This window comes from Acipenser ruthenus, chromosome 15, assembly GCF_902713425.1.
Source record: "Acipenser ruthenus chromosome 15, fAciRut3.2 maternal haplotype, whole genome shotgun sequence".
In the NCBI taxonomy this organism is placed as follows: Eukaryota; Metazoa; Chordata; class Actinopteri; order Acipenseriformes; family Acipenseridae; genus Acipenser; species Acipenser ruthenus.
In genome coordinates, this window is record NC_081203.1 from 10,991,647 (window position 1) to 11,004,151 (window position 12,505).

At 42.3% G+C, this 12,505-nt stretch overlaps 1 protein-coding gene across 2 annotated transcripts in view; it reads left to right on the forward strand.

Moving 5' to 3' along the window:
* Window positions 1-12,358, forward strand: part of LOC131697542 (folylpolyglutamate synthase, mitochondrial-like) — a 30,757-nt gene extending 18,399 nt beyond the window's left edge. The window contains exons 10-15 of one of the 2 annotated variants that reach the window (XM_058987170.1): window positions 1,032-1,179; window positions 3,209-3,301; window positions 3,851-4,001; window positions 4,828-4,903; window positions 6,361-6,427; window positions 8,172-12,358. In XM_058987170.1, the coding sequence (XP_058843153.1) occupies window positions 1,032-1,179; window positions 3,209-3,301; window positions 3,851-4,001; window positions 4,828-4,903; window positions 6,361-6,427; window positions 8,172-8,542 (906 nt within the window). In that variant the 3' untranslated portion in view covers window positions 8,543-12,358. The remainder of the gene's footprint in view (window positions 1-1,031; window positions 1,180-3,208; window positions 3,302-3,850; window positions 4,002-4,827; window positions 4,904-6,360; window positions 6,428-8,171) is intronic. The other variant, XM_058987171.1, reaches the window with a different exon arrangement.
* The last annotated feature ends 147 nt before the right edge of the window (window positions 12,359-12,505 follow it).

A 12,505-nucleotide genomic window follows, 5' to 3' on the forward strand; every position in this document is an offset into this window, starting at 1 on the left:
ACTGTCAACAACTTCAGCAACTTTAGTTTATTAATGAACAGAGAAGATTAGTTCAGAGATTGTAGATCCTACCAAAGTTTTTGTACACTTTGTTGTATGTGCTCTGTACGCTGCCATTGCTGGTAGTGTCACGTGAGCGGTTTAGTGTGTTGATATGTAAATAAATCCTGTTCACCTGTGGGGCCTATCAACTTCATCCTCCATCTCCATCGTGTCTCTCAGCAGCGAATGCACGCACCCATACGGAAGACTGCTACCCTGTCACAAGCATTAATACCCTCTATCTTTCTAAACAAAGGATTTAGGGGAGCCCCCTGATAAAAGCTGAATCTCAAAACAATTGTGTGAATATAGTAATTGTTACAGCTGTGTATAATGATATTTAAAACAGGATTTATTCATTTGACTGTTTTCATATCCGCCCTTACTCTGGTCCCACTGCAGCTGGATACGCACTGGATTACTGTACAGTGTTTGGAAAACATGTGTCGGGCCACACTTCCAGAGAAGCCGTAATAGATTTCAGCTTGGAGCCTTTGTCGAAGTTTGCACCCCGACTCCCTCCTGTAACTAGTGGCAGCGCTGAGGCCCTGCACATGTTTGTTTTTCGGTTGGTTTATTTTCGTTCAGGGGTTAAGTGTTTGTTTGTTTATTGAGTCTCAGTCGAGGATTGAACTCTGTACACTCCTGGATCGTGTTCCAATCTGTCCCTTCCAGTTCATTCCACCATTAGAGAGGACTGAAGGAGGCACAAGTCAGTACCACTGTGTGTTAGTGTTTTAGAGTAGAAGCTCTCAAACTGAGGGAAACAACCACATCTTTAAGCAGACACAGTACTTTTGTTCTAGTTGTGTTTCCTCATGTTAACAATCTAGATACAGCTGTATTTCAATAATCCATTGCTGAGGGAGTGTGTTAGCGGTGTTGCTGCAGACCTAAGTCACTTGAGAGGGCTCCCAGTTAGAAACAGTTTGAGGAGCTCTGTTTTACATGGCTCCTCAGTGTATTCAAGCGGCGCTCTTGTCCTGCAGTGCCACCTGCAGGTGTGCCCGGACCTGGAGCAGTACGAGTCTGACAAGCAGCATCTGCAGCTGGGGCTGGCAGGAGGGCACCAGAGATCCAATGCCACGCTAGCACTGCAGCTGTGCCGCAGCTGGCTCCAGCGCTGGGGACGCCACGGTAAAACTGCCTTACTCAGCATCTCAGGGTTTGGGAATGTGGTCTTTTCAGACAAATACTGTCGTGTGCAAATGTATTGGAACACCCCATTGCTTCTGTTGTCTGGATTTGTTGTGCATATGAAATCAATCCACTGGAACTGAAAATCTTAGAAAATTGTCAAAATAGTCAAATTAGTGATTGTCTAATTTTAATTGATGACTTTAATAGTCCACACATGCAATTCATTAAAAATAGTAAGAGAAAATTAACACAGAGCCACAAAAGGTAAAATGCATGAGACTTTTTAGAAGTTGTTTAAGATGCCTAAGTAAAGCACAAAGTGGTCTAACATTTTACACACACGTGCCTATTGTTTCTATGTCATTAATTACTGACCAGAAATAAAACATTTCATGCAGGTGTTGTAATACATTTGCATACTACTGTATGATAAAATATTCATTATTAAATTAGCTAGGGAACAATCCTTTACAGAAATACAGAGAAGTGAAATCCTGTATCTCAACAAATGACCTTGCAAACAAAGTTAAGTACGTGTGTACTGTTCCATACAGACGTCAATTAGGCAGATTAACCCTTTCAGGACCAGCATTTTTTTTTGGCTGTATTTGACTCTCTTCCTATAACAAAAAAAAAAAATCAGTAAAACTCTCTTTTACAGCAGCATCATGGAAATGGTGTCCTTTTTTCAGAACACTGGGGAATATTATAAAGTACTTCAGAAACCATATAAACCTTTTGCTTTTTTTTTTTTTTTTTTTTAAACTTTTTTAAAGTTAAGTATTTTTTATTATGTGTTCTACTTAGAGATACATGTATAAAAAGGCGTTGTTCTATGACCCGAGGAACCTTTACAATACTTCCTGAAAGTTTTGATGTTTGGGCAGATTGCAAGACATTGTTTCACCTGAGTGATTGCAATGACATCATACACGTTTTTTCACAGGGTCTTTATAAGCAATAGTGGACACTACTCTCGATTTTTTATTTTCTCATAGTAAATATTTATAAATAAAACAAGTTATTTATTAAATTATCATCAGTAATAAGGAAAAAAAAAGTGTACCTGATACATTTAGTTCATGAAATAGTATACGCTTATATCCACTTGTTTCTAGATATTGATACATGTTGTAAAAACATATATTAAAGCACATGAGACAGAATAAATGTTCTAATATAATTATAAGTCAAATGCATCAGATTTACAGTGTTTCCCTTTTTTACATTTAGCTCTAAACAAGTTCCTGTGATGTTTTGTTTCTGCTTTGGCTGCTGTAAAATTTAGACACTAAATGCCCCTCAGTGACGTCACATGAAGAAAATAAACTAGCAGGATGTTAACGTCAGTCCCTCCCCTATCCATTGATCTGTGGTTCAAGCTTGTAAGTCATGTGGCCCTGTAAGTCATCAAAACTAAGTGCTTCAGTATGATCGTGTTAACATGATCCCGGTCCTTAAAGGGTTAAACTGTGTACTGTTCCATATAAACGTCAGTTGATTACAGATTGAACGTCACAAAGGTTGGAGTTTATTAGTAGATGTTTTGATATAAAGTAAAACCTGTATTTTGCAAACACCCCTGTATCCACTCAGCCGCCTGGTAACCAGAGGTACAAGTCAGAAGATTCTTTTCTCTTCTTTGTAAACCACACCTCCTATCTGGTGAGGGGTTAAAAGGATTATAATTACGAGTGTCATGTTAAAAATGTTACAGTGCTAATCTGATTTTATGATCATCACATGATCCCAATTCGTTTGGATAATATAGTTTAACACTAGGACTCCCACCATGTACCAGACAGCAGCGTACAGCATTATGATGAATATCAGCATGCAGCATCTTCACACACACCACTGGACAGGACATCCTTTAAACAGCTCTCTCTTTCTATTTAAATACACACTTCCCACAGCAATGTATAGTGGCAGGCTCAGAAATCCCTGAGTATTCTCTCATTATGAAATGTATAAACCCTGGTTCAGTGCAGAACTAATGGCTTTTCTGTTGCTTTTCTTTCTAAAGAAGCTTTCCTGTCCCTCCCGAAGACGGAGCTGCTCTCGAGCCACTGGCCTGCCCTGGCTCCAGCCTTCCAGCCCAGCCCAGCCATGGTGACAGGTAAGCACAGTGCAGTCCAGAGCCCCAGCCATGATGACAGGTAAGCACAGTGCAGTCCAGAGCCCCAGCCATGGTGACAGGTAAGCACAGTGCAGTCCAGAGCCCCAGCCATGGTGACAGGTAAGCACAGTGCAGTCCAGAGCGCCAGGTTTTTAAACATGACTGTCCTCTTTGAGTTACCATCGTACCTCTGCTCGTTTCAGTGCTGTCTTCAGGTGTTTATTTTCTAAAGAACACTGCATTCTCAAACCTCATTTTATTGAAGCTTTATTGCAGATGTCAGAGAGCTACCGGCCTTTGGAGGACAAAGCCAGCCCTGCTGGTGTCCGCCTGAGCTCACTAGGTGCCTGGCTGGTAGGGTCTGCTGTAGCGCCATGAGCTGGTTTTTACCTTTCTTTTGAAATCATATGTTGGATGCTGTTCTGGAATTGAGTTTGTAAACTCACTGGATCTGTGTGGTTCTGAGCGGTGCTCTGATAATGGTTACCACAGAGCTGAGTGGGTAACCCCTCCCTCTCCCTCTCCCTCTCCCTCTCTCTCTGGTGCCAGGGCTGCGTGACACCAAGTGGCATGGCCGGAGTCAGACCATAAGGAACGGCCCAATCTCCTACTTCGTGGACGGGGCTCACACCACCCGCAGCATGCTGGCCTGTGTGCGCTGGTTCAGAGAGGCTGCGGCAGAGCAGGAGAGGACTGCAGAGTAAGAGCATTGAACACAGCTCTGTGTTGATATACAGCTTCTGGGCATCCAAGCAACATGCTTCTTACTGTAGATCTAGCAATCCTGAAAATAAAGAATTTTCTCTGCCATTTGCAACTCCAGTGGCATTTTGGAGCGTAGAAATAGTTTGATAAAGTTTTATTTCTCAGCATTGGCATGGATTGTGGTGTAAATGTAGATATTTTTGGTTTTAAAGCTGGTTGTAGCGGAAAAATCCTTGCAATGCCACTGAACCACTGCCCTGTCAAATAAAACAATGCATTAAATCTGTGAGTACCTTCAAAAGAACCACTCTGCATTAGTATATCAAAATGGAAAGTAATAAAATAATACAATAATAAATGGATTTCAGCTCTCGCAGCTCGTCTCGCAGACCCAGGTGAGCACTGATCTTGGACTACCTTACTTGTAGTAAAGCATCCTTTTAGTATTCTCCCTGGAGTGAGCTCAGTGGGAGTGAGCACAGCATTGATCTCCAGCTTCACAAAGCAGCAAGCACAGCACTCTATTGGGTTGCTCTTTGTCTGTTCAGGCCTAACCTTGGTTCAGATACTTGTATTAAACACTGAATCTAAAGGCCTCAGTTCAGTCTGCTCTGTGCCAACACTGTTCTCTTCTGTGACAGAGCCACACAACTCTTCTGGTATGAGAGTGTTTTTGATAGATGTGAGTGCTGCTCTCTGCACAGGAGGACTGTGGTGCGTGTGTTAACTTGTTTAGTGGTGAAAGGCTGTTCTGTGACAGAGCCACACAGCCCCTCTGGTATGAGTGTTTTTGATAGATGTGAGTGCTGCTCTCTCCACAGGGGGCCAGTGGTGCGTGTGTTGCTGTTTAACGCTACGGGGGAGCGAGACTCTGCAGCGCTGCTTAAACTCCTAGTGGTGAGTGACCCGGGACCTCTTACCGACTGTTTAAAACATTCATATGGAACTCAAACCAATGTTACGTCCATTTAACTTTTAATAACTTACATATGCTGAATCAATACAGCTGTTACACGGATGTAACAGTCCATGTGCCAAGACTGCTTAGTTTTCAATCATGCATGCAAACATTAACAGTTAAAAAAAAAAAAATATATATATATATATATATATATATATAACAGAATGGGAAACCCATTGCTAATGACACCGTGCCCACTAACGCTAATTGGATGCATTTTCACACTCATTACTGTTGTCTGCTAAAACCACTTCGCTGATAACAGGATGTCGTAATGTGTGTGAAAATGCAGCCAATTAGCGTTAGTGTACGGAGTCATTAGAGATGGGTTTGAACAACAAAACAAACCAGTTCAATGGACGGTAAGACACTTTTGCGACACAGTTTGGGAAACACTGGCATAGACGACTTACTGCTTAGTGAAGAGCAAAAACATCTCGATGCTGTTCAGTTCTCAAAATGAAGCCGTTAAGATCGGCGATTGTTTCTGTTTCATCAGTAAGATTGTTTTGAACTGCCAAGTGAGTCAGTCTTTCTTGGCTCATACATAATATTGAACACAAAAATGAAATCCACAAACATAATAAACAAAAATAAAATACACCAACATAATATTGAATCTGGAAAAGACAAAATAAAGTAGCCCCTGACAACCTGCCCCTTTCTAGTTTCGTCACCTTGTGCGAGAGCCGCTGGTCTGAGACATGAAAGGCTTGTGTGAATGACTCGAGCTCCCAACTTTCACTTTTAACAAGAGAAATAATAACACTAATTTCCCTGTTAAACTAATCAGAAATGTTATTCGATAGGTACGCCGTTTCTCACGTATTTTAAAAACATTTTGTGTATAAAGATATTGTTCCCATTAAAAGATATGTAGAAGTCTTGTATATCCGTGCAAACGTTGGTGGTTCTGGGCCTGCTCTCCAGAATATTGCTGGAGCTCGGGCCCTATGCCTTTGTAAACTCTATGAACCCTGGCTGGGTTTCAGGGAGGTCCACACACAGACTCATGACTGAGCCCACAACTGACAGGCAGGAGAGGAAGAGGGAGACCCCTACAGGCTCGGTGGGAATGACAGGGACGAGAGAAAGTGGTAGCTTGCATTGGGGGGGATGCTGCTGTCCTTACAGAGGACTGGACTGTTAACTGGGAGTGTTTTCCCATTAGGTAGAGTGCTGTGGAAGAATGTGGAAAACCAACACCAGCAAATTTGATTTTAGTGTAAAACTGAACATGATTCTTGGGACATGTATATTATAAATGGTAACTTCAATGAAATATAATAGAAAGGTTTAAGAGGCGCGTGTGTCTTATGCTCATCTCTCTCTCTCTCTCTCTCTCTCTGTCTCTCTCTCTCTCTGTCTCTCTCTCCCTCTCCCCCTCCACCAGCCTTGCCAGTTTGACTTCGCTGTCTTCTGCCCCAACATCCCTGAGACTGTCTCCTCTAGCAACGCAGGTGAGCTCCAACGACAAATATCAGGAGATGGTTGATTTCATTCATTGTACAGGAAGAGAATTTGCAGCAATTTGCCAGCTGGACAGCCTATAGAGTGTGTTACAGCTGGGTCCTGTCCTGCAGTTTAAAAACAACAAGCAGGTAAGAGGGTTTGCTGGCGATGAAGAAAGGATGCAGTATTAGCACTGGGCAATTTTTGACAAACCAGTAAAATATTGTGCATTATCACTTTAAAATCCATTTCCATACCGCTTTTATTAACATCTCTCTGCAATGGGAGTAGGACATGGCAGACATCAGAAATAGGTCTGTGTTCACCTTTCTTAAAGTACTGCAGAACCAATCGTGAGGTTTGAATACCTTTGTACCTTCACACAAATAGGTGATTTCATAGTATTGATACTAGGGATAGTTTAAAACGTTTAGACCGTAAACTTCAGAATTGTTAACCCTTAGCGGTCCATTTATTCATCGTGTCTCAGGCGCGTCAGGTCCAATTTATTTTCACACGCGCAGTTTATTTTAGATGCGCTGTTTTAAAGTGTTTTTTTTCACAGTAAAACAGGTTTAAAAGTCACTGCATATCAACAGGACACTCAGTACTGCATCTCCAGCCCAGTTCGCTATATTTTTCAAATATCTCTTAATAATAGTACATACCGATAAATCATCTTTTGATCACTCGTTTTATCACCAAACTCCTCAATAATGCCATCCAAGTCGTTATTTTATTACTATAACATCTAAAAAAAAGCTCTTTAACCCTTTGCGGTCCATTTATTAATTGCGCGTCAGGCACGCCAGGTCTAATTAATTTTCACACGCGCAGTTAATTTTAGACGCGCTGTTTAAAAGTATTTTTTTTCACAGTCAAACAGGTTTAAATGGCCCTGTATAACAACAAAGCACTCACTAGGCATCTCCAGCCCCGCCCCACCCTTTTCTTTGCTATAGCGTTCACCTATGTAAGAAATAAATAATAATAATAATAGTCGTACATACCGATCGATCATCTCCGGATCACTCGTTTTATCACCAAACTCCTCAATAATAAGATCCAAGTCATTATTTTATTACTATAACATCTCAAAAAAGCTCTGCAAATGTCCGTGTTTTCTGTGCGCTGATTCAGTCAGCCAACTTGTTTACTTACGACCGCCCCGTTATCTGATACCTGATACCATGTATGACTATTCATGAGATACGCCTTTTTTTTTTTTTTCCCCGACTTTTCTCTGCTCCTGTCGCTCCCACTCGGCAATTGAATGGTTTTCTCGGCTTTTTCCGGAGAAAAAATGACTAGACACCCGTTTATTGCGTTGCTATAATGATGTCGGACCCAGTCCGACAAAGGACCTGTGAGGAATAATTGCAATGTCGGACCCAGTCCGACAATGGACCGCAAAGGGTTAAATGTCTGTGATATTCTTTGAGCGCTGGATGCGGAAGCAGCTATCTTGTTTGTTTATGTCTGTGTTATCTATGTGGTGTCGGGTCTATCAGTATTCATGAGATACGCCCTTTTTTTTTCCCCCGGCTTCTCTCGGCTCCTATCGGTCTCACTCGGCCATTGAATGGTTTTCTTGGCTTTTTCTGGAGAAAAAACAACTAGAGACCTGTTTTTTGCGTCCGACATAGGACCATGTCAAAAATAACAATAAATTGGAGGTCTTCTCGTTTGCATTTCTGATGGCTTACAAAGATTCCCACATGATGAGGTGTTTTAATTCTATTCTCTACTCAGCAGACCAGCAGAACTTCAACGTAACCGTGGAGAACATACTGACGCGTTGCCTGGACAACCAGAAAAGCTGGTGGCGTCTGACTGAGCAGGGGGCGGGGCCGGGGGAGGAGCTGCTGCTGCCGGGCGGGTTGCCCTTGGTGGAGGTGGGGATGCGACGGTGGGGGGCCAAGCCCCTGGTATTCCCCTGTATCCTCAGCGCTCTGCAGTGGATCACACAAGGACGGGACCCCCAGCTGCCCTGCGATAGCAAACCCAGGGCCGGCTCTGCAGCCAGAGCTCTGAGAGAGGCGGGGGCTGTGCAGGTGCTGGTGACAGGCAGTCTGCACCTGGTAGGGGGGGTCTTGAAGCACCTGGACCCCTCCTTGTCTTAACCCCCCCCTGTTCTCATCCAGCCCCTCTCCGCTGCAACACTGTTTCCAGGTATCCTTCTGATGCTACTGCAGTGAGCAGCCTGGATACTGGCAGCAATCTCCCTGTCAGCAGTGCAGACTGCAGGGGTTTGGTCTACAGCTCCAAAGAGTTCACACAGAACTTATTCCACGTCTTTCTATGAGTTCAACTGTAAACAAAACCTGAGCCCAAAGTTGTTAATCTGGATGTTTATATAGAAGATACCACTGTGCATTTAGTGAGGTATGGGGTACACTGTGAAGGTGGGTTCTGTTTATTGTCCCCCACTAAACAGCAGTGCATTCCCTATCTCTGTGACCCTGCCAAAGGCTCGCTCTGCCTGGACTGGGTGCCTTCGTCATTTCAAACCGTACTTGTATTTGTGTTTTTGTTTTTTTATGTAAAACTACGAAGCCTGTGTTAATCAGAAAAGTGTGTAGGTTTCCAATTTATTTCCATGTAACAATTCATAGATTCAGAATAGAGGGAGTGTTGCATTGGCCTTCACGCTCTCACTGGATAAGGAGGAAAAATCGTCAGGGACTGTTTCACTGAGCTACTGGCCAGGCCCCGTGAGCTGAACTGCAGGGCTGGCCTTCGTCCTCCAGGGATGCTGACAGCTGCTGTTGAGCTCTTGGGTGTAAAGAACTCTGACTCTTCATACTGGATAGCCCCCATTTCCAGCTAGCTGTGTGTAAATGAGTCATGAAATACAGTGGGCAGTGATTACTCTTTCTGCAGTTATTAACTAATCTCTTCTTCTTTTATTTGAAATGTAATCTTACTTTCAGCAAGCATTCGGCCACTGGCAGTTGAAGTATGTATTGAAGGGTAGTGCATAGGTACAGCATGACAAGCAGTGTACAGAATCTTTATGGAAACAGGTTTCCCTTCCACCCTGCCTTTACTTCTGATACCCATAAGACATGGGCACAACATTCAGATTTCACAAAAGAAATAATTCAGTTATGATATGCAGCCACCAGGTGGCACCCTGGGCCATACAATATCCTTGTAATACCTGTAAACCCATCTAAGTGTATTTGACTGTATCGTTTGTGCCACTGCCTAAACGTATAACAGGAGTGCTCCTTGTGTTCACTTTCTAAACATAGCAAACAGGTATTCTTTAAGAAATAGAAGAATTCTAGAGCAGCAGCTGGCTTATAAGAGAGCATTTCAAATGAAACCCTGCTGTCACAGGGAGAGACTGTGGAGATTAATGTAATGCACATTTGAGAACCGTCAAACTGTCTGAAAGTGTGTATTTTTGCCAAGATGCACTTATACCGTGTGGGATATAAATACTGATTGCCATCAAGGTGCATCAATACTGTAACACTGTCTAGGGTTTCTATACTGATTGCCATCAAGATGCATCAATACTGTCTAGGGTTTCTATACCGATTGCTATCACTGGCCCCTCTTGTTATTCCTAGGTTTATTTTAAGCTACAGTTGCAATGATTTTGAACAGGGGAACTGAGACTCTCTATGTTGATCTCTCTGGAAGAAACGCCCTTGTTTGAAGCTTTTCCCAGACTAGCTGTGTGTGAATCCACTACACCTTGGAAACAGAGAGCTGTGACTCTTCATACTGGATAGCCTCCATTTCCAGCTAGCTGTTATGTCTTTAATACAGAACTGGATTTAGAAAGTTAAATGGGTATTACAAACTGCCCCAAGACATGTTTCTGTCTGTTTGGTCCATGTCTTTGGGAGTGCTACTTGTTAAGTTGACTACACTTTCAATCAACTTGATTAATGGTGTAGCTGAGGGTTGGTGGGAATACTGAGTATTAATGCAAAGTTAGAGGTCTGCACCTAATAGACCATTGTTTAAAAGATTTAAGACCAACTTCATAGTTGTACTGCTGAAAGGGAATCAGAAGGTGATATCAGAGCTCTTGTGATGTTTCTCAGAACAGCAGCTCTACTGCAGTGGGATCTGTAAGAAAACAGTTCATGATCCAAATACCGCTGTCCTTTTATCTGATACTGACTGCCATAGGTTAGCTCTGTATTACCTATGGGAAGCTAAATGAAAATGTGAAAGGGGAAGGACACTCTTTTTTTCTGTTTTACATTGTAGGTGTTTGTTGTGCACTGGTAGCATTTTATAAGAAGCACCTATGGAAGATTGAACCTATTTCTGAAACCGTATGGAGCAACTTCAACAAAAACAATGGAAAGTTCTTTGGGTATCTGAGTTGTAGGGGAGCTATGAGATCCTTGTGAAAGAGGTCAGGTATCTGAGTTGTAGGGGAGCTATGAGACCCTTGTGAAAGAGGTCAGGTATCTGAGTTGTAGAGGAGCTATGAGATCCTTGTGAAAGAGGTCAGGTATCTGAGTTGTAGGGGAGCTATGAGATCCTTGTGAAAGAGGTCAGGTATCTGAGTTGTAGGGGAGCTATGAGACCCTTGTGAAAGAGGTCAGGTATCTGAGTTGTAGAGGAGCTATGAGATCCTTGTGAAAGAGGTCAGGTATCTGAGTTGTAGGGGAGCTATGAGATCCTTGTGAAAGAGGTCAGGTATCTGAGTTGTAGGGGAGCTATGAGACCCTTGTGAAAGAGGTCAGGTATCTGAGTTGTAGGGGAGCTATGAGATCCTGGTTTAGACTCCTTAGCCTTCACTTGGCTTCTTCATGTAACACGGCAGCAAGGATGGCATCTTACTGACTGTAATATCTAAGGTACGAATTATTATACTATATTTATTTTTCACACTTTTCTGTGCCAAGAGTCTGTGATAAAAGAAATGAAGCTTCTTTATACTGATGCAGCAGACCACAGGCCAGTCCCACTGCAGACTTAAAGGCAGCTTCCAGTTATTAAATTAATTTATTTCTATTAACTCTATAGATTGGACTGGTTTGGCAGGAGTTTTCTGCATTGCAGATTAGGTCAGCATTTTTGTAAAAAAATCTTTACTTTTTTGTTTTGCTTCTAGTTTTAAAAATCTGTACTTGTGTTAAGTCAAGCCCACCCAATCTATAATGCTGTGTAAATGGGGCTGGAATCAGCTTTCCCTGCACACTACCAGGTCCAAGATCGAAGGCCATTTCTGTGCTGTCACCATTTTTACCACACGTTTTTAAAATGATTATTTTCAGCACAGATTCTGCACTATTCCTAGCTCTGTGTGTGGCAGTGCAGGCTGCCATTATTCCCTTTGTCTGGTTACAGTTTCAGGTAAGGAATGCCCTGTTTGAGAACATGAAATTGGAGTGCACTCATTTTTATGCCAAAGAACATGAAACTCGAATTTGGGTAATTCAAGATGAATTGTTTGGAAATGTGTATCTGGTTTGATAATGACAATAACTAAAACTATTGAAATATATTTATAACATGGGTTTGAAGTCCTCTTCACTCCCATTTTGCTGTGCCAATGGAACTCAAGAGGTGGATCTGAATAACGCACGTCCGTCTTAGTTTTACAAGCCTTAAAACGGGGATCTGCCGCTGTACAAAGGTTACCTTTAACAGTCAGTGCCTGTGAAACACAAAGGGCTCCGTTACAATGATACAATGATCGATATAGCACTGGGGTTTAGACCTGCCATCATTTTGAATGGAATAGACCACACTGCGTTCACCCCTGGGTGGGCAGAATTGAGTCTTAACTGGCCCATTGTTTTGAACTTTCATTGCTGTGCCATAGGACAGCGCTAGAGCTGATAAGGGTGTTCAGGTGTTCACTAATGTTAGGATTCTAGAGCTGAAACTACTGCATTAAGTCATTCATTTGATCAATACTGTAATTTGTGACCTAAATGAAATAAATAATAAAACTGCAATGAGAACTGTCATTCTTTTCCCTATGGTGTCCTGTTTACACTATGCATTAAACTCCCTCTGAACAACTGAACTAACTACAGAATACAATTTACTAAAAGGTTCAAATATGATGAAGTTGGGGAGATGCACTTTCACTAAATATCCAC